Source organism: Elephantulus edwardii, unplaced genomic scaffold (genome assembly GCF_000299155.1).
Source record: "Elephantulus edwardii isolate Elephantulus edwardi_28Jun2011 unplaced genomic scaffold, EleEdw1.0 scaffold00088, whole genome shotgun sequence".
NCBI classification, from domain to species: Eukaryota; Metazoa; Chordata; class Mammalia; order Macroscelidea; family Macroscelididae; genus Elephantulus; species Elephantulus edwardii.
In genome coordinates, this window is record NW_006399838.1 from 5,451,756 (window position 1) to 5,474,489 (window position 22,734).

The 22,734-nt window shown below is 43.9% G+C and overlaps 1 protein-coding gene across 2 annotated transcripts in view; it reads right to left on the reverse strand.

The window, feature by feature from the left end:
• Positions 1–22,734, reverse strand: part of FNDC3B (fibronectin type III domain containing 3B) — a 406,030-nt gene that overhangs the window by 283,324 nt on the left and 99,972 nt on the right. For both annotated transcript variants that reach the window (XM_006890351.1, XM_006890350.1), the window contains exon 3: positions 10,836–10,974. In XM_006890351.1, the coding sequence (XP_006890413.1) occupies positions 10,836–10,946 (111 nt within the window). In that variant the 5' untranslated portion in view covers positions 10,947–10,974. The remainder of the gene's footprint in view (positions 1–10,835; positions 10,975–22,734) is intronic.

Below are 22,734 nucleotides of genomic sequence, written 5' to 3' on the forward strand. Positions count from 1 at the left end.
ATATTTTAATTAAAAATATCTACCTCAGTAATACCAGAAACCTTCTTTTAAAAAGAAATTTAATGGAAGTTTACTGAGATTGGATTTCCATTCATACACTGTTGCACATTTTCCTCCTTACCTACCCCTCCTCTCAGTTCGAAACCTTCTTTTTAAAAAAAAAGGTTTCATTTCAGTAAATATGAAAGGAACAGATAATTCTTATACATTATAAAAGTAATATTATAAACCCCAGTACCTGTATCTCTGCACTAGGAATGCTGTTATCTTGCCTCTGTATATAACATATTCTATCTAGACTATAAAGAGTAAAACCTAGGGGCCTGGCTTCTTGTTTCTTCTCCTCTTTCACTGAGTCCCCGGGTGGCAGATAGGGTTAAGCACCCCTCTAAATACTTAAATGCAAGACTGCTACCTGAACACACTCAGAGGCACACTGGAAAGCATTCCTGACAACTTACTTCCTAAAAAAAAAAATCACAAAATCCTGAAAATGCTACAGAGCAATTCATTTGTGTCTACCTCACACACGAGGCTGTCAGGACGTGACAGCAATCAGCCAACAGCAAATGTTCCGGTGAAGGTGTGATCTGACATACACCAGGAGTCAGCAGTATTTGTTATAACACGCGCAGGGAGTTCTGGTGATCAGTGGTAAGGACTTGGGCTGCCGACCCCAAACCAGGAGGGTTAAATCCACAGGAGAGAGAGGAGGGCTTCCCTTCCTTGACAGGCTCCGAAAATCAGTGGGAAGGTCAGCTGCAAGCTGGTTCCAACACCACGGCAGATACCAGCAAGGGCAACACTAGAGACTGAATATGGACGGTGGAGGCTGTGCGTCTGCCCAAACTTCGTCAGTGCTCCATTCACAAAAAATTGTTACGTGCTGTGCTGATAACAGAAGGGCCAGGGATTGGTATCTACCAAGAAGGATAAAGATGGGTAGTTAACAGCCTCAGAAACAGGAATGGATTTTCTGGACACCAGTGGGCACAGCCTCTAAATGTCGCTGTTGTTGTGACGAGCCATTAAGCTGCATACAACTCACTGCAACGCTCTGAACAACAGATCTGAATCGTGTCCCGTCCTGGGCCGTCCTCATCAGCTCTGGCCACAGTCACTGTGTCAATCTATCTCACTGAGCGTCTTCCGATCTCTTGTTGACCTTCCACCTTTCCAAGCTTGATCTCCTTTTCAAGAAGCACAGTCTGCGCTGCAATCCCGAAGGCACACGGTGTGAATCCACCAGCTATACTCTGTGGGAGAAGGATGGGCGATCTCATCCCGTGCAATTAACCGTCTCCAAAAACGTGCTGTAGGGTCAGTTGTGGGGTCAGTTACGACTTGACAGTACACAACAACAACATAACATGTCCAAGTATTTGAGACAAAGCTTCATCAACCGTGTCATGAAGGAGCAACCTGGATGCACTTATTTCCCCAGGACATAGCTGTTTGTTCTTTCGGCAGTCCACAGGATAGTCCGTGCTCCTTTCCAAGACAATTCAAAAGCATCAATTCTTCTGTCATCCTTAGTCATCAACCAGCTCTCAGATGAACTAGCAAGTGACTGAAAAGACTATGGCCTGCATCAGGCTCACCTTAACCTTCCAACTGACCTCGATGGCCGCTCAATATTCTGGAGAGGTCTCTGACAGTAGACTTTCCTGTGCAAAACATCTCCTGACTGCTGGGACCAAGGGCGTTGATGTCAACGAAACCCTAGTCCAAAAGCTCTAGGTAACTGTCATGGGATTGATTCCAACTCACTGGTCCTACAAGACAGAGCTCCGTAGGGTTTCAAAGGCTTTCCAGTCTTCATGGAAGCAGACTGAGCCACTGAGCCTTCAGTAACAGCAAAATACGTAAACCCCCTGCGCACTCAGAGCTCCTGAGCCCCACATCAACTCATTATCTAAGTCACAGGCAAGTAGAAAACGTGAAAACTTTGAAGTACCTCATCAGTATGATCTGAGTGCCTTAAAATCCTACACATTTTTGCTGTGTGTAAAGGCATAACATGGATGAGAAAAAATGCAAGTTCAAAGGTAGAAAGTTTCAAATCAGCATTGCAAATTCAGAGGTCACAGAGCCCAGGCAGGTGTTAAAGGCGACTGAAGTGGAGAGTCACATTCCCACCTAAAGGGAACAGTCATCACTCCTGCCGCTGAGCTGTGGGGAGGTAGGAAGATCAGCCTGCAGTTAGCAGATGCTGTTTTGGGGTTTGGAGGCTTTTCCCCCTTTGGTTTGCAGGTACAGTGGGAAAATTGGAATTTTTTTTAATGTATATCTTCTAGGTTTTAAGTATTGATATCAAATGCTCTTTTTCCCTTTTAAATTTTATTTGTGTGTGTGTGTGTGTGTGTGTGTGTGCCATCAGATTGGATCTGATTGGTACAGGAGGAGATTGTCCCTCCTTCTCCAGCAGAGAGCATCTGGTGGATTCAAACTATGCACCTCAGGAATTGCAGTGCGCGCTTGCTCTCTCTCTCTCTTAAAAAAAAAAAATCAAGGGAGCTCTGGTGGCCTAGAGGGTAAGGAGGTGCTCTGCGATTCCAAAAACAGGCAGTTCGAATCCAACAGCTGCTCCACAGATGGTCAATCTCCTCCCATGAGTTTTACTGTCTCTGAAAACCTGCTGGAGGGTCAGCTACAGATAAGTTCCAACTAGATGAGAAAGAGTGACTTGAGTCAACTAAGGTCAAAGAAAACATACCTCTGCTACAACAAATGCAACAAGTAGCAAGTTTCAAGCCTTGGTTTTGAGGAAGAAAATCTGTTCCCTCCTTTCACCATTCATAAAGACTTTCTTGAGTGTCTTGTGAGAAGCCAGGCACAGTACAAAGATGACTGAGGCCACATTCTCCCCAAGAATAAAATGAAATCGGAGAGAGTCAAGCACTGCAATAAGTACAAAACTATCATAATTTTTAAAGCACTGTAAAGTTTAAAATTGCCATTATCCTACAGTGTAACCAGGCCATGCTGGGATTTTTCCTTGATCCACTCTTTTTTTATCAGTGTGGCTCCATCCCTACTATTTGAAGGATGTTGGCTACATCTTGTATCTTATTATTACTGCCTTTGGCTAATTAAATTCTGAAGTGTCTCTCAACCCAGACAGTTCAGAGCTGTCATAATTATATGTCATATGTCGTAATTATTATGGGTGCCTCACATAACAACATCCTTGGATAATATAGCATCGACATATTCCTTTATGAGACAAAGATTCTGCAGAGGCTATGCTTTTATGGAAGCCTTTGTAGTGAGCTGAACTGGCAGCCCGCAGGGAAAGAGGATTCAGAGTTCAGACCACAGGCCTGAAGAAACGTAAACCCTGCGGCAGAGTTAAAAGAAGGCCTCTAGGAGCTTCCGGGGCTGCTGTGTTTGTTGCTCCTAGAAAGGGGCTCTGATTGAGGGGTCCTCTCGGTTTGCACCTTGGTGGAGGCAGCAATTCTGAGTGACGAGCAAAAAGTGAGCTGCAGAAGAGGAAAAGGGACCCATCAGCTCAACGAAACAGGTGGTTTGATCACGAAAAGTGATCACAGTAAAAGACAAGAAGACAATTTTCGTATGGGGTGCCTTTCCGATCAGGTCTTGTTTGATACCATCCTTACAGAGCTGATGGTGGTGGATTTTCCCTTTCGGTAAAACCAGTCAGACAGTACACCAATAGCCCTAGACTCCACTTTGGGCTGGATCCCAGGCTCTGCCTCCGGGCACACATTTTTCCTAGCCTTCTCTGTCATCCTGCCACCTACCCTGCTCCCTAGCCAGTCAAGTCCCTCCCTGTTCCCACTGAGCTGAATGGCTCGGTGACTCCAGAACTCCTCCTGTGGTTCCACATGTAAATACAGACTTTCTTTCTTTCTTTTTTTTTTAATAAACCACACTGCTCTCCCCACATAGGGTGCCCATTCCTTTGGGACAAGAACAGTGTCTTATTCATCTTTGTGTCACCAGCACCTAATGCTGCGCAGGCAGAGGGAACATTTGATAAATGCTTAGTAAAACGAAGGGACCAATTATTCAGTCACACCTTAATTCAGTCACAAATCCTACCCTCCCACCCCTTTCTACATCTCAAAGGAGAGAAGCTGATAATATTTTGACACTAGAAGGCTTTCTAAGTAGCAGAGGGAAGTTAGCAATAATAATTTTAGTTCAGTGTTTGCACAGACGTAGGTTTCTTCTACACCTTGATCTTGAAGAATTTAAGCCCCAAACTGAAGTTTCCCCATACCTGGGCTCCCAAATCTAACATTTGATCAGATTCGTAGTATCATAAAAGTAACTGTTTTAAAAAAATTAAAAATTTTAAACTCATTGCCCTTCAGTCAATTTCAACTTGAAGTTACCCCACAGGACAGAGAATTTGCCCCAAAGGGGTTCCAATGCTACAAACATTTCCAGAGCCGACGACCTCATCTTTTTTCCTGCAAACCGGCTACTGGGTTTAACTCTCAATCTTTCTTAACCACAGTGTCACCAGACATCCAAAAACAAGCTCAGAAAACATAATTTAATAGTAATAGTTTATGCTCTTTTTAATTAGCAGTCGCATTCTCATCTGAACCTTCCTTTTCCCCCAAGAACTGTTTCATAGTTTTTCTACGTTTTACCAATTGTCAAGTTCCTTGCTATTGGAATTCTGAGGAATTGGTTATGGATGTAAAACTTCCTGGTCTCCTTAACCCAGCAGCTACGAGCATATATAAAAAGTAAACTTGTACAGTGAGAAGATTTGAGCATCTCATTACAAGAACGAGCCATCAGGGAAAAAATGAGGACGAAAATATCAACCACAATACAAAGGGCCACTGGATCAGGAGGAGAGGCTCACGTGATGTCAAAGACACGCCCAGATGAGCCCATCTGAATGGAGAAGGTTCTATTTACTGTGTTGTTTGGAAATGTGCATTCCCTCTAGAGAGACAAGACTTTCAAAAAGATGAAACAAAATAGGAGAGAAATCTCCTTATCCATGAAATAACATGCTAAATGATGACCAACCAGAATAGACAAGATCAGGAGACAGGACGTGGTTGATGCCACCGCCCCTTCATGACTTCTGGGGTGAGCTTCTTAACGGGCTATGGAGATAGCAGAAGACATTTAAGGAGACTTTCTTCCTCAAGAAAAGACTTCTAGAACATCCATGAGCAATTAATACTTGGAACGCTTACTGGGGAGGGACAAAACTCGAGAGAGAAGAATGTGGTGACAAAAAGAAACAAACACACAAGGGGGATAAAAGTAATCTACACACGTGAACTCAGTGCCCTCTATGCTAAATGTCAACAAAAATGGTGAGGCATCTCATCTCACACAGTCCCCACCACGCGCGTGAGAATAAATGTAAGGTGACGAACTGTCCGCGTGAATTTTCGAGTGTCACTGGTTAGATGAACTAATTTCCGAGTGTCACTGGTTAGATGAACCAATCAGTCAACCCTGCCACTCTGTATTAACACGTCTGTCCTGGGCCAAGTAGCCTCCCTGTTTAATTAATGGCTGCTGCACTTCTTCAGATTACTAAAAGACTAACCCAATAGGAAACATCCAAAACAGGGCTAGTGTTTACTCATGTGTACTCAAAACTAACTGTGACATTTTCAAGTCTCTAAAATGTGCTAAGAGTTCCTAACAAAGACAGCTAATATACCACGGGGTTAGAAAAATGTCAACATGGGATTCAATTTATAAATGACTGAAGGGCATTCACTATAATTTATAGAGTCACAGAAAAAGACTCAGGTCAAATCTAATTTTTGAAACTCAAGAACAGTATGGCTTATTAAGGGAAATAAACTTTCCATTCTCCAGTGCTATAACTTTGTAACAGAGAATGGGGGGAAATGTGTGGCAAGTGAATTACAGCTCAATAAAGCTGTTACAAAATAGATCAATAAAGCTGTTTGTTCCTTGAGTTGTATCTGCCCCGTTGCATATTTTTTGTTGCTCATGCTTCTTGGCTGGAAATATATTGCAAAAACCTTTTCACTCATGTTGGCGTTTGTTTTTTAAGAATCATCATTCTCACTCTTCTCTGTTCCCTGCTAACAACATAAAAACCCTGAACATGGCTTTCAAACTTAACGTGACTTTAGATGATGAAAATTAACAGTGTCTCTTATTTAGAGAACCAGGACACAGCAGAGAACCCTTGCCAAGAAGGATTTCTAATTAAATCCAGATACCATCAGGACAGAAATCAGGAGGAGGGCTGTGGGAATTGGGCAGCTTTCTCATAACACTGGTGGTTCTTTTGCACACACAGATATGTTTAGAATGTCCCTTGTGCAGCTGCAAAGTGTTTAGGACGCTGTAAACACATTCAAGGTGAGCTTCACCGTGCACTCTCCTTAGAGACAGAGCCCGGGGCTGTGGGCGTCTCCTCACAGTGGTATAATTGGAAAGGTGGCTCTCAGAGGGGCCATCGACTTTAAAATATCTCCCCCAAGGGCCCCATAGCCTACAACAGCGATCTCTAGTCAGCCTAGTACTTCCAAAAGGGATTTGTGAGCACCTGTTCCTAATGTCTCCAATGACTGCAACTGGCTTGGTCCCTGTGTTTCCCAGTGGCTAGTGTTCAAAGGCTGCCCAGTCCTGCACCATTCCTAAATCAGTTGTGGATCTAACCACTGAGATTCTATTCTGTTTCCACTGACTAGCTTTTGCAAGGAGATTGCCAGACCTTTCCTTAGCTCAACTGAGTCCAGAAGCACCACTGAAACCGATGTAGATCCACAAAAAAAAAAAAAAAGAAAAAACCAAAACAACACAGCCCCACTGACAGTGGGATGCTGCCGACACAAGAGGTGTATTGGCCAAGGGAGGGAGACTGGAGTTCACACAGAAGGCAAGAATCCCAGCCCAGAATCACCACCGCTCGCCACAAACGCCCAGGGTAGATGCTTTCCTCTTGCTTTTCCCTGGTGTCCAGACTAACACACACATACGTGGGCATCACATCCACGAGGGTTCTAGTCAGGAAGCAGTGAATACCAACAGGTGCCCTTGGCAAGCTGCCCTCGGGTCCTGGGTCCTGTCTCAGGGGTTCACTTGTGGTCCTTGTCCATCTGAGTGGCCCTCCGTCCCTCTCCTCGCCCCACCATTCTCGGTACTTCTCCACCACTTCTGGTTTGTCTCACTCCAGCTATCTCCCCGCACGCCTCAGCCCAGGTCCCACCCACACATCTTGACTCCGCTACTCTGAATGAGGCCATGGCCACAAGTCAGGACCAAAAGGAAAGCAGAGAAGAGACATGGAAAAAGGAAAAAGGATACACGACGAGGACCCTTGAAGGCAGAAAGAGGAGGAACCGGCAGTCACGGTTGCCGTGGCTCAGCCTCAGGGACTCAGAGGAACCATCAAGTGAGGACCAATCTTAGGGCTGATTCTAGTACAAACACATTTTGTCCACTGAACGACTGTGTCAAATTAAGTGAAATTTGGGGTACATCAATATAGAGAGAGCTCAGTTGGTCTGTGGACAGAAAGTGATGCTATCAAGCCAAAGGTGGGTGATTCTAGTATGCAGTCCTCAGGCCTGGTTTTGATTCTTTTTGGTCAAGCATTCTTCTAAGTGGTATAACCCTGGTCTGTCCACTTGCTGTACAGAGGTAACTCGTGGTTGCTGTGATGCTAAACACTGTGACACTCATGTGTCAAATGCGATGATGGTCACCCATGGCGGACAGTGTTTGGTGGAGCTCCCTAATTAAAACAAGCTTGGAAGCAGGAGTGGCATCTACTTCCCAAATAGCTTGCCTCCAGAAACCCCATGAACGTGGAGAAACGATGAAAGTTACACAAGTGTCCAGATCTTTCATTCACAGGGTCGCTATGAGTCACCTGACTACACCTAACAAAACCTAACAACAACATCAACAATCTACATAATCCATAAATGCTACTATTTCTAGTACAATTAAAACATACTTGTTCCTCCAAAGAACAAACTGGAAATACTTCCTTTCCAAGGTAAGTTTCTAGAATAAGTATACTCCATTTGGAGAAATCTTGTTATAGAACTGTTTACACAACAGATAAATTAGATTACTCCCATTTGTAGATAGAAAGCTTCTCAGATTAAACTAAACCATTTATTTTATCCATCAAAACTATTAGGCAGAATCTGCACTGCACGGATGTGGACAGAGGAGGGAAGTGGCCGCACTGCCTTCAGAGGAAGTCCTGAGTCTGCAATTTCTGTTCATTCCGGGTGCAAAAGAAATTTACTTCTGAAGAGAAAATTGTAAGCTACTGTAACTGAAGGTTCTCATAAACTCTAAAAGGTCCATTCTGGGGAAATCAAATTCTAGAAATGAGGGCGGGAGTGTTCAAGAACAAAAATGATGCCCAACAAAATGTAACGGTGGCCGTGGATCTCCTTGTGGACAAGTCACAATACTTAAGAGACCTGAGCTGCTTTTTTAATAGCTTGCCTTTTTGTGTCCTTTTCATGGGTTAAAAAAGAAAGAAAAGCAGATACTGCACTTTGCAAGTGTTCACAGCACTCTGAGGTCTTCCCATGCACGGCCCAAGCACAGCAGGCAGAGAGCATCAAAGGCTGACGAAGGACAGGGGTCGCAGAGCCGGCGGCGGGGTGCGCACAGCCGGCGGCGGGGTGCGCACAGCCGGCGGCGGGCTGACAGGCCGAGGCCCCGTACTTGCATTTTCTCCCAGGCTCTAGGAAAAAAGGGTAAGTAGTGAAGAGATGTGATACAGTGCATGTTCTTAAAACATCACGGAGGCTGTTGTGTGGAAACTGCTCTCTGGTGCAGCGAGATGAGATGCAGAGAACAATGAGAGGGACAGAGCTATGAGGCGGGTGACGGCGGCATTAAACCTGGGAGCTGCAGCACCAACACTGTGGATGTGGCAATGCGGGCATCCAATGAAAGTTCCTCAGAGAATGCAAACAGGGCTTGACGAGAGACTAAGACCTATGAAGACAGATGTCAACACTGGGGTTGAAGAGAAGTGAGGGTAAGAATAACGGTCTACTGCCTAGTGTCTAAATAAAGCCAAGAGTGAAAAGTCCTACTTAGGGAAGTCCTGTTATGAAGGCAGCAAAGATGTGCAGTGATAACTAGTGAGGGGAGTGGAGGGGAGTGAAAAAATGTGGTTTGGTTGCAAAAGCAGGAGGTACAGTGATGTGATTCAGCTGAAAGATTCTATTGTTGTTGTTAAGTGCCATCGAGTGGTAAGTGACTCATAGCGACCCTATGAACGAAAGACTTGTATAACTTTCGTCCTTTCTCCAGATTAATAGGGTTTCCAGAGGCAAGCTATTTCAGAAGTGGATGCCACTCCTGCTTCCAAGCTTGTTTTAATCCGGGAGCGCCACCAAACACTGTCCACCATGGGAAACCATTATCACATTTGACACATCAGTGCCACTGTGTTCAGCCTCACAGCAACCACGAGTTACCTCTGATGGCAAGTGGACAGACCAGGGCTATACCTGGAAGAATGTTTGACCGAAAACAATTAAAAACAGGCCTGAGGGCCGCGGAGTAGAGTCACCCACCTTTGGCTTGGTAGCAATAATCCTGAGAGAGGACGGGACAGGAAAGACCTACATCAGCAAGGAAAGAGAATGAAATTGACCTAACTGGCAAGCACTCTGCAACATCTATTAGAAGTTCTTTGTTCTTAATAATTTCACAGTCCAATGCCAGAGAAAATCGTATGAGTACATTATTAAATAGTGAGGGGAGATCCGACAGAGGTATCAGAGGACATATTAACGTGCCGTGACGGACAGAGAGCTATTATACCATGGGAGGGGGGGAGGCAAGAACCGTGACGTCAAACAAATGACTAGGAAGCGCATTTGAATCGTTTATATACTGTGGGTAAATATTTTTTCAAGGAATTGTTCCCCAAATCTACCTTTCAGAAAATGCCTTTCATCTTATCCTTCTAAAGAACCGCACTAAAATAAAGTCCTGTGTATTAAGCACAAGACTGAGTGAACCCATTTTCTATGGTCTATGTAAAAGGCTAATACATTTCAGCGTCTAAGAACTTCTGTTTCACTTTGCATTTTTCTGCATGAGTTCTGAAATAACTTCTCTCTTCTGTGATGTTAAAGAACTAAACAGGGATGAGCAGTCTGTTCTGAACTCAGAGAGGCTGCTCCCGGAGCCAGAGTAAATGCATTCATGTGAGTGAATCCACTCATACTACGTCTCACATCTCGTTCACCCAGAATGCCCTGGGTGGGATCAAAACTGGACCCACTGAGCCCCCTGCCCGGCCAACCAAGAAACTCTGCAGATATAATATAGAGCTTGAATACAGAATTGTTTTATTCAAAAGATTTCGATATAGTTCTAAAAGACTCTTTTCAAAAACACTAGATAGACTTTTATATGCTTCAAGAGTATTAATTAAATGGGTAAGGTTTATCATTTGGGAAAAAACACACACAGTATCATCACAATCATGTTAAAAATAAATTAAATACTTATGTCTATAATATGAAGGCTGAAAAGGACAGATCTGTGAATCTCACAATAATTACCAAGTCACTTATTAAATCAACTCACCCTGATTAAATATTCTGACTCAAATTTTGGGGTTCTTTTTCTAATATTTTATTTTTATTTTAGAGAGAGAGAGAGAGAGAGAGAGAGTGTGTGTGTGTGTGTGTGTGTGTGTGTGTGTGTGTCCTGTCAAATCAGATCTGCCTGGTACAGGAGATTGTCCCTCCTTCCCCAGCAAAGCATCTGATGGATTTGAACTGCGAGCCTCTGGGATTGCAGGGCAGTTTCTTGCCACCAGGGCTCCCTGTTAATTTTGTTTTGTGGACACTCACCTGCTGTGCCGCATCTCCATTCACCAAGTGAGGCATCATGGCCACCTCTCCATTCAGCAACGGCGGCAGCTCCAGAGGGATTTGGTCTGTCATCATCATTGTGACGTACATTCATGGAGAACTTCCCCCAACCGGCTTCCTGCAAGAGAAAGAACATCACAACAATCACGTCTCAACAAATCTAACTGTTCTGTCATGAGATCAACCAATATTCTAATCACTGTAATCAAAACGTATCACTGTATCAAGCCCCAGGGGAGTATAGCAAAGGCATGGACAGCATCTGAACAAAGCAACCAAAGACATGAGTCTCCAAGCAGCCCAGGCCACAGAACCTGTCACAGCTCAGGTTTGTCAATAGATACAAAGTTAATATACATGTGGTCGTACAGTTAACATGTTCTGTTACTTAAAGCAATCCATCCCAGGCACCTGAGGACAAAGACCAGACACCTGCCTCTCAAAAGCTGACCCTTAAAAGTCCTATGGGGCCCAGTTCTACTCCGATACACATAGGGTCCCCACGAGCCGGGACAGAATCAAAGGCAACTGGTTTGGATTTGAGCAATGCCAATTACCTGACTGCAGGGGTCTTTCTGAGGATAAAATGAGATTACATTATGAAAGGGTAAAATGGCCAAACAAAAATATGCTGTAATATTTAAAGTCATTATAATCAAGAGAGAAAATAAGTCAAAACTAGAGGAAGAATATGGCAGTTAGCCCCCCCACCCCCCCACCCCCACAGGCTTTATCACTTCCAGAGAAACCTGATAACACCTAACCTGGTCATATCAAAGACCAGACCAGACAATGGATCCTGATAAGTGTCTGAGCCTGATTAAAATAGCCCAAACCTAACTTAATTAACACCCCAAATTCCAAGAAATACCATCTTAGTCCTCCCCAGGACCCCTATAAGAAGGAAACACCCCCCAAATTGCCTGTGTGCCAGGTCTATCCTCTCCACATGGTGTGTGGCCAAGTCACTTGGCGTCCCTCTCAGATTGCGCAATAAAGGCCTGTTCATTTCCTGGGACTGATTTCTTTCTCTCCCTCACCCTCGTGCTCTTTTTTCTATCTAACAAAAACACAATAACCTATAATTGCTGTCGATAGGTACTCTCAACGCGCACAGCAACCCTACATACAACAGAACAAAACATCACTTTATCCTCTGGTTTCTTAACATCCATCTCTCTGCCTGAGCCCACTACTGTGACCACACTGTCAATCCCTCTCCTTGAGTCTTAAAATTCTATTTCACTGACCCTTCAATTTGCAGACACAGTCTACAGCACACAGCCTGGTTTCTCCTGATAATAGGTCTAAAGTACAAGAAGATGAAGCCACATCATCTGTGTTTTTAAGGAGCTTTCTGATTGTACTTCTTCCGGAAGAGTTGGGTTCACTCTTTTGGTAGTTTAGGGTATACTTATTATTCTTCATCAACATCATAAATTTCTTAATCTGTAATTCTCCAGTTTGATATGTTGGAAGAGGAGACTGAAAAGATACATATACATGCCTCTGTTGTTGTTATGTGCTGTTGAGTCACCTGTGACTCATGGCAACACTATGTACAACAGCTCTGAACTCTGCCCTGTCCTGAGCCTATCTCACTGTCTCCAACATACCAACCCCCTTTCCCCAGTCACTTTGTCAATCCATCTCACCCAGGATCTTCCTATCTTGCACTGTCCCTTCACCCTTCCAAGCATGATATCTTTCTCCAAGACTGATCCCTCCTTGCAACATATCCAAAGTATGTGAGACAGAGCTTCAAAATCCCTGCCTCCAAGAAGTTGCCTGGTTTCACCCTCTCCAGGACAAACTTGTCCATAGTATGTTCAACTCTCTTCTCTAGCACCACAACTCAAAGGCATCAATTCTTCTTCTGCTCTCCTTAGACATTGCCCAGAAGTATTTGAAAATATCATTGTTTGGGACAGGCACATGCAAGTCCTCAAAAGTAACATCTTTGCTTTTGAACATTTTACTGAGTTTCTTTGTAGCAGATGTGTCCAATGCAATACAATGTTTGATTTCCTGACTGTGTATATAGTGGTAAATTGTAAATGGGTGCAGACTGTGGATACAGGTAAAATATCATTTTTAACTTCATTCTTTTCTATTTATCATGATGCTACTTATTGGTCCAGTTGTGAGGATTTTTGTTTCCTTTCCTGTCTTCTGATTTGTCATTTTCTTCATGTAAGATGTCCTCAATGCCACTCTACCACTCATCTGGACTTCAAACCTCAGTGTTCAACACGCCAACTCTATTCTTCAGATGGTCTCCAAATTCAAATGGAGTATCTTCAAGGTCATTCTGGTTCCTGCTACTTTAATTTTCATCAGCTTCAACTTGAACTCGCTATGGGCAGGCAATGGGTCTACTGATCATAGAGCTTTCCCACTGTCTCTTTCCACTGATGTAGATGTAATTGATTCCTGTGAATTTAATTGGTGATGAAAGATAATCATCTATGATCAAAGTTCATATTGTTGGAAAAAGGAATTTACAAGGCTTTATTAGGATTTACAAGGTCATTAATGGTCAAACTCTATTAAGCAATCTCCCTGTAGTCTTCACCACTAAGGGCGTCACTCCCAACACCAGTGATTTATTTCCAGCTTTCACATTCCAATCACCAGTGACGATCAACGCATCCTGATGTGTGTCTGACAACTTCAGATTGCAGAAATTTGGTAAATTCTCCAGTACCTTCATCTTTGGCATTGCTGGTTGGTGTATAAACAATGGTGGTCCCTACAGGCATAAGAATATTATCCAGACAGCATTATTCTAGGACAGACCTTGAAATGTTCTTTTTTTGATGATGACTATGACATGATTGTTCTTCAATTTGTCATTCCCAGCATAGTAGGCCATAGGACTGTTCAATGGCCAATGCCAGTCCATTTCATCTCACAAAGGCACAAGATACTCACTTCCAAGCACTCCATTTCATTTTTTAAATGCGCAATTTTCCTGGATTTGTAATTCACACCTTCTGAGTCATTATTTTCACGAATGTTTGAAGGTGTCTTCCCATTTGGCATCAGGCTACATCAGCAAATGAAGGTCCTGAAAGTTCTATTCCATCTACATCATTAAGATCAACCGGATTTTGAGAAGCAGCTCTCTCCAAGTCCTCCCGATCTGAAGGGCCCAGCCTCCACCACTATACCAGCCAATGGCCTATGGCTATTCCTTCCCCAGTTGTATTTTTTAAACACTTCCAACCCAAAGGACCTAGCCTCTACCATCACATCAGAAAATGCCCTGTCACTACTTATCCTGCTTTCACTGGCCCCCAATTTCAGAATAACTGGGTACGTCTTCCTACTCAAAGTCTAGAAACTTCATGAAAACTGCCCTCCATTGCTGATCCTAATGGAATTTGAAATACAGGTTACAAAGGCTGCACCACCAGAGCTGCAAGCAAGGTATCATAGCATGACAGACTGGCTGGTGAGTAGTGGCAACGATCTGCAATTATTACTCACAAGTATGGTTTTCTTCCCTCATTAGGTTCAAAATAATAGTCACAGTTAACTCAAGTATACAAAGAAGGGTTAATGAGATGCCACACATGTTGCCCTTTCTGACTCTTCTATTAATTTGGTAATTATTCTAATTATCTTCTTCCCATTCACACTTAAATATTTCATAAATAACTTGTCACATACTGACATCTCTATCATCTCTACATATCTTGATCTTTCTGGGGTCCCAGGCAGTAAGCACGGCACTTTGTGCAGAGTAAGACTATAATGCAGATTCCATTCTTGTTTGCACAGAATGACACACACATATTCAAAACAATGCCAAAGCCAGTTTCATTCTGAAACAGTTCCTGTCATAAGCATTTAACTTTTCAACATAACAGCAGGAAAATAACAGAAAATTACCAACTTAGAACTATAATTTGTTCTTTAAGAACTATTTACATAGCCTTCAATTATGCCTAAGGTGTATGACACAAAAGTTAGCAGCTCATATAAAGAAGGATATACACACACGGATACATATACATACACACATTGTTTCAAACAGTTGTAGAAACAAACTCATATAATTCACGGCTGAAATTCTTACCATTCAAAACAAAGTTGGGGGGGAAAAGTGCATTTGGTCAATGCACCCTTTATTACTTGATGAATTATAACCAACTCAGGCAAAACAGTGGGACAAATCCTTTAATGATTGTCTCAAAGCCTCAAATTTATCTTACACAGATGCAACATAAATATTCACAAACATCATCATCTGAACATTAAGTGTACACCATTTTCTCCTTAAAAAAAAAAGCCACAAAAATCCTTGCCTGAAATTATCAAGTGATGCATAAAGCCCACCCAAGAGATTATAAACTTTCTTTTGTTCTATTTTTAGGAGGCAAAATAGTACACTTCATTAATAAAACCATTTGGAGAAGCTAATTCTTTTAAGCACCAAACAAGGAAGTCTTGTCTCAAGCAGGGAAGTACATTTTACAATAAGAGGTCTTATAATTCAGTGTTAATAGTACCATCAAGCTGTTTTATGAGGCAATTACTCAGTTCCTAGGCGAATAAAAGCGCATAACCCAAATCCAATCGTTTATTCAGATGAAGAAAGCAGATGCCTCCATAGTAAAATTCACAGATAATCCTACTGACACCATCGTGATGTCACTGACTTGGGGAAGGTCAAAGGATGGAGAGTCTGACAGTCATTTCCATTTTATTCGTAGTACACGTCATCCTAACTGCTGTGAGGAAAGAAGGCTCCCTTTCCCCTCGAGGGATGACATTACACAGACAGTCCTGAAGTTCAGCGTTTTACTGGTCGCCTCTTCTAAAGCACAGGTTGGAGAAAGAACACAAGACTTTCCAGTAGGGGACTGGAGACAAGCATGTGGAACTGCAGCAGCAGCCCAGTCTCCATTCACCTTCTCCCAACAGCTCCCCAAGGAGAAATCCAAGGCGTCTGCCATCGATGCTGGTGGTGTACATGACGGCTCTCTTTTCTGCTCAAGAGGTGAACACCAAAACGGCCTCCCACATCTGAGAGTCAAGGTCAACTCATAAACAAAGATGAGGATGGGACCTGCTCTCTCTTTTTTTTTTTTTCTCTCAAAGAGAAAGACTATTCCCAGCGCAGGGCTCTTCCCCCAAGTTCTTCCTGCCTCTAAGTCTTCGCACCGGGCCCTAATTCATCAAGTCGTGCCACCAGCTGCCGAAGCAGAGGGCTCAAAACTCAAACTCAACGTTGTCCCATTGGTTACAGTGACACACTCCACTGGGTTTCTGAGGCTGTAAATCCCAACCGCACAAGACGACCTCTCATTCTCCCAAGGAGACACTGGGGATTCGAACCGCTGGAGACGTGCAGTTGGGATTTACAGCCTAACTCGCTTATAGACTATGTCATCCTGCATTTTCCTAGAACAAAGGGTTGTGGTGGTGGTCGTGGTGGTGGTGACTGCTATCAAGTCAGAACAACCCACAGCTGAGTGGAGACAGCCATGCTTCTGCCGAGGAGGAGTTAATGGGCTTGTGCTGCAGATCTGGCCACTGCAGTGCACCTTCTTACCACTGCGCCACCACAGCTCCCCAGTGCAGCCTTGTTAGGATGCAATTCTTGAGCCAGGAGCTGCCTTTATGCTCCTGCAGTCCAGACCAAGTAAACACATTTTTCAATACTGGTGTCTAGACCTCCTATCAGTCAACAATGCTATTTTGTTCTGATGAATTATTTCTTAAGGTGGGAAGGAGAAAAGAAATGATGCTCTAAATACAAGCATTCTTGCTATTGTCCCCACTAACAGAATGTCTAATACCAACATCACTAACAGTGACAGGAGGTAAGACAGCCTTCAGCCGGCATCACACTAGACAACAAACCTCACATCCAGAACCACTGCCATCGAACTCATTCTCATTCCATCAAGACCTTAGAACCACTATCACCGAGTAAGGAAGCCGCAGCCCAGAAATCTAACGTAAATACTGAATTTGGACCAACCTGCTGCAAATGACTTCTCTAAAGTGTCAAAACACAAATATGTCCCTTTGAGGGCGAGGATGTCTGATCCAAGCCAGGATCTTTTCAGTCCTCACAGGCACGGGAAGCTGGATGATGAAATAAGGAGGATTTGATGTCTTTGACTCCTGACAAAGAATACTGACTATGCCACAGAATACACTTGTCCTGGAGAAAGTCCAACCAGAATATGAGGGATCCATCCTGGGCTAGACCGGTGCCGGGAAGGTAGAGGAGGAGTGCAAACCGGAGAAGACCTTCAGGAAGACGGACTAACACAGTGGCTGTGTTCAACAAAGAGGCCTTAAGCAGAGCCAGGACTGTGAGGCTAGCAGCGTTTGGTATGGTTGAAACAGATAAGGAGAAGTCTATTCAATAAGACAACAGCCTGCCAAGCTGTCCTCTGGAGTTATTACAGAACAAAACCAGGTTGGTGATAATGGACTGCCGTGGAAGAGGCAGGAAGCGGGAAGCTGCTGAAGTACGAAAGACAAAAAGAGAAAACACAGAACCACAGGTCCACTGCTGCCGCTGGGTGTGCTGTACACCACCAAGTCCAAATCTACCCAATGCCGACCCTCCAGGGACTCTTCGGGGGCAGGAAATGGCACAGGCCATTGCCCATCTTTCTCCTGTATAGGAGCTGGTGTGTTTAAACCCTGTTTGTCCACACTAGGACATTTTTGGGTGCACCCCAAGTGTTGAGGGTGGGAGGGGAGGGAGTAGGAAAAGCAGTGGCTTTTCTAACTCCAAATGGAAAGTCAAATACACAGGTTATAAACTGAGAAAACACACAACCCAAAACCACCAACAGCAAGAGCAGGTTAAGTGGACAGTAGTCATCAATCACTCAACAATGACAGCTCCCCTTAGGTCTGTCTCTTCTGTTTTGATTCTAACCCAGACAAAAAAGTACGTGTGTGTTCAACTTAGCAGGTGCAGCTCATCCTGCGTGCTTTGCGGAGACCCGCGAATGTGATGTGGAAGGAGAATCGGCAAAACTGTCTCAGAATAAAAAGATCTAACAATGAATGCAGAAGGGTTAAGAGCCATGTGGTTAACTTCAAGGACCACTTCCTTTTTAAAGATCTAAATATATCTAATAATCATCTCTAAACAAAGGTGTCTTGTATTTTACTTCATCAAAGAACTGGCTACATTTTCATCTTTTCTTAATTATTTAGATTGTTATAAGCAACAAATTGTGTTTAGTTGGTTACATGTAGTGCTGCAAGCTGAAAGGCTGGTGGTTCAAATCCACCAGCCACTCTGTAAAAGAAAGACCATTCTCCTCCCATTAAGACCTACAGCCTAAAAAACACCCAGTGGAGGGTCAACGTGAGGAGGAATCAACTCTACAGCCGTGGCTTGATTTTTTGTTTGCTGAAGTGTTTGGATTTTATTCAGCACTCTCCTCCATGAGCGCTGACCATACCATGGACAGACGGCCAAAAGAACAACCAGGTGCTTCCTGGAGAAGGTGATGCCAGAGTGTTCCCTGGAGGCAAAGAAGATCAAATTTCCTCTCTCTCGTACTTTGGGCATGTTGCTAGGAGGGGCTATTCCTTGCATGCTCAGAGAGGTGGAGGGCCCGTGAAGAAGACTCTCAACCAGGTGGACCGACACGGTGATGATAGCAAAGGACTCTGGTGTGTCAGGGTGTGTAAGATGGCACAGGCCAGGACAGGGTTCAGCTCTGCTGTTCCCAGGGTCACTGTACGTCACAGACGACTAACAACAGAGCACTTGGGATGCACATGCTCAGATATTCATCACCATCTGAGCTCTTCTGCTCAATTTCATGTGATTTTTTTTTTTAATTTCTCTTTTCTTTTCCCTCTTTTTTTCTCGCTTTTTCATCAAGCAGTTCTGGTAACTACATTCCTAAAACCTCATGAGCAAGTCCTGAATTTGCTGTTTCCTTGTCGACCCCAGAGGATGTTAACCCACAGAAGACAGGGGTTGCTGAGGGTCTCAAAAGCTGCCCGTGCACTGCACCGTTTTCCTCAGTCACTGGAAGACCCCGAGCTGTGAGGGACTAGATCACTTGCGCAAGCTCTGATGGAGATGTAATTGATTTACATTTCAATTAGAGAGTCTCAGGAGACATTACCCTAAGAAAACATTCATTTTCTTAGTCCTTGTTCTCCCTTCCCTTATCTATATACTGGCCAAATTCACCTCGCAATTCATGTGTTTCGTTCAAGGCCGTATCACACCCAGGGAGCTCCGGACGCTCAGCGGTAAGGAGTTACACTGCCAACCCAAAGGCACAAGCTTTCAAGACACCAGCTGCTCTGCGTAAAGGTGGGTAATCTCCTCCTGTGCGCTGAACTCTCTGAAAACGTCCTGGAGGGTCAGCTGTGAGCGGTGTGAACAGTACACAACCACCACCACACCCACACGGCACCCACACCCCCACCCCAGCCCTCCAAACACAAATGATATAAAATCTTATAACGAGTCTATCTCCTTAGACCACTGCACTCTTCACAAAGGCACTGGATTCACGCTGCTCCGCACGGAACACATATGCTGCGAAACCAATCAGAATAAACACTGGAAATCAGAGCTGGAGATTAGAAAGCAATTTATTTATTTTTTTTTAATCCACTAACCTCTCTTCTTCACACAGAGCGGAGCTTTCTATCCTATTCTTTACTCTGTTCTAAGCCACACTTTCATTTCAAAGCATTTGGTAACAAGCACAAGCCCTCCTCTCCCCCAGCCGCACAGGCTAACATGAGACCCAGCCCCTCCTGGTCTTTTGACTGACAGGGAGCACTCGTGGTTAACCTCCCTCTCTCCTCAGAAAGCACGTCCTTGGTCACTTGCTAGCAAGGCCAAGTGCAACTAGTAAGACCTTCAGGGCTAAAGACAGGGCGCGGGGGAGGGAGGTACTAGAGCCACAAATGAACAGATCTTCACTGTTCGTGAGACATTTTATTCCATTCAAATATGCCCCCAAACCTTTCAGGGGAAACTTTACTTTTAAAAGAGTATTACAAAAGGTCTTCAGTTTTTACATTTCTTGAGGCAATTAACTTATTACTTTTTCCTTACTTTGCTCCCTCCTGGCCCCAACTCCAAGTCTAAAAAGGTTTCCCACTTTCACATGGTATTTTGATCCCAGCGTATACTAAGAACACTAGCTAATTTCATGAAAAACTAAAAACTACAAAAAAAAAATAGGAAAAAAATAAACATTAACACCTCTCAGGAGAAAACGTCAGATCTATCTGTGCAAAGGCCAGTGAAGGCAATTATGTTTCAGGGAGACTTTCTTACATTTCTTTAAAAAGAAGAAAACCAAAGCACTAATCACAGCTGGCAGCGAGGTTAGGAAGTCTGTGAACCTGGCCTTCAAATTAGTAACAAAATGTCCCGGTCCTCACTCCGTGGGCCGGTGACCCAAATCTCCTCCCATTAAATCAAGATGTGAGTTAGCAGAACAATACACAAATGAGTTTCAGATGACAAGAGAAAGAAAAGGGGGAGGGGGGAACGAACAAAGTGTCAAAGTATAATGGTCAGGAACAAAGAGCCACAGGTTCCCATCAGCTGTCACCTGGAAGGATGGCACCTGAGAGGATGGCTCTCAAGCTAAACTTCTTCAGGACCTACAAGGCAGTGTTTTACTAGACTCCTAGACTATCTCAGAAATGCTACAGAAACCAAAAAGAATAATGCAGGTGATCTGCGTTTAACTTTTTGTTTCCATGAACCAATCAAAAATGTATTTTCAAAAACTAAAAAAAAAAAAACAACAAGAAACATTGTCACAGACTCACTTCTAACTCAGAGAAACCCAGGAGTCCAGAATACAACTGTCTCAGAGCTTTTTTCTTAAGGCCATAAATCTTTACAGATTTACGTAAAGATGCTTCCAGGAGGCACCTGGAAGTTCAAATCCCTGACAGCTCAATGCTTTAGCCAAAGCACCATCAGGGCTCACTGGAAACCAAACAGGTACATAAGCCGCTCTGTGGAAGAAAGTTAAAACTGACAGTCTGTAAAACGCCCTAGAAGGTCTCCTGCATTATGGTTTGGATTTTTCCAGTTGGTCCATTAAGGTAGTGACTGCGCTGTATTAACAGTATGGCCCTTCTAGTCAGTGCGTGTGACTCTCGCCAGGTAACTGGCTAAGGCTATGTCTGTCGCTCACCCCTGGGAACTGGACAGTTTGCCAGGCATGTAGATAAAATACATGGCACTCTAGTGGGGCTGCTGGTAGGTACTGCCAGGTCGTTCCTGACTTCACCCTGGGAGCTAAAGAAAATACCACCTGGTCCTTTTCCAGCGATGCCCTCCCCACCATGCTTAAGTCTACTGCTGCAGCCACTGTCAAGGTCAAGGCTGATGGTCTTCCTCTCTTTCACTGATCCTCCACTTTAACAAGCAGAATGTCCTCAAGGCAGACCAGCAGGCTTCCTGGCCCAAGGGGCACCGAAACAGAAAGCCTTGTTGGGGTGAGACGTTCACTAGAGGAGGGAGAGGCCTCTGGCCACTTGCCAGGGAATTAGGTTGTTTGCAAAGCTAGAAGCAACTGCCTCTGGGTCTAGGCCTGCTTGGGGAGTGGGCTGCTTTGGGGCACTTCAACCAGCAGAGCACAAAGAAACATTTAACTTGCCTGAGAAAAGAGGGCAGACGCCAAGGCCCTGAGGTCAAGGACTACCTGCAGGCAGGCTGAGAAGCAGTTCACTTTTCAAAAAACTGGATCTTAAGTTGTTTCTGATCCTGAACTGTGAAGTATTCCTTCCCTAATAAGCTCCATGATGGTAAGATCTCTGAGTTCTGTGTGACGACTGCAATTACCAAGCCCAGTATAAAAACAGAGAGTATCACGGTAGGGACTGTTGGCGCCAGAATGAATGAAAAGGTTGGAGAGTAACAGTCATGTCTGATCTCACAGAAACCAGGTTGGGCTGCTGATACTCATAGGCAGCCTCTAGGCCACAAAGTTCAAGGTCAAGTACCTCAGGTGCCACTGCAGACTCCCAGCCATCAGTGTTTGTAATACTTTAATAATAAGAATTCTTACTGCTAAAGTTAACATGTTGCCGCACACTTTTACATTGACGACCGTGCTTAGAAACACATGTTGCCATCATTTGCGGCAACAAGTTAACTGAGACTTCATGTCTACCGAAGGCTGACATCTTTCCACATAAAATACAGAGAAGCCAATCATCATCACATGATCTAAAGAGCACGTCACCATTTGCTAGCGACATACTTGTTCTACATGTTCAGAAATGTATTGTCAAGGCCCATCAGTAAAAGGCCTGGCTCATACAGCAAGAAAATGCCTTTCTCAGTAAAAAATACCAGCTGATTTCTAACAGTGAGAATCTATTATGGATGAGATTTCAAAACATTATTACAAGGCCGAAGTATGTAAGGAATGAATGAATGAAGTACACAAGGAAGGAAGAATGACCTCGAAGAGTGGCATGCCACAACTTGCTGAGACTGAGGACTGAAGCGCTTGCTGCAGGACTGCAGTCTTCAATATGGGCTGAAGTTCTACATCAAGAAAACAAGGTTCTCACCACTGGGCCAATTGGCCCCATCAAGATGGATAGAGAAGAGACTGAAGCTAACGATTTCATCTTGCTAGGATCCACAATAAACACCCATGGCACCAGAACTCAGGAAATCAAAAGACAAGTTATGTTAGGTAAGTCTGTTATCAAGGACCTCTCCAGAGTGCTAAAGAGCAACAATGTCAATCTAGAGACAAAGGTGCCCCTGATTCAGGCCATGGTCTTTGCCATTGCTTGCTGTGTATCTGAGACCTGGGCATTGTGATTAAGGGTGATAGAAGAATCGATGGCTTTTGAGTTGTAATGCTGGAGAACAGCA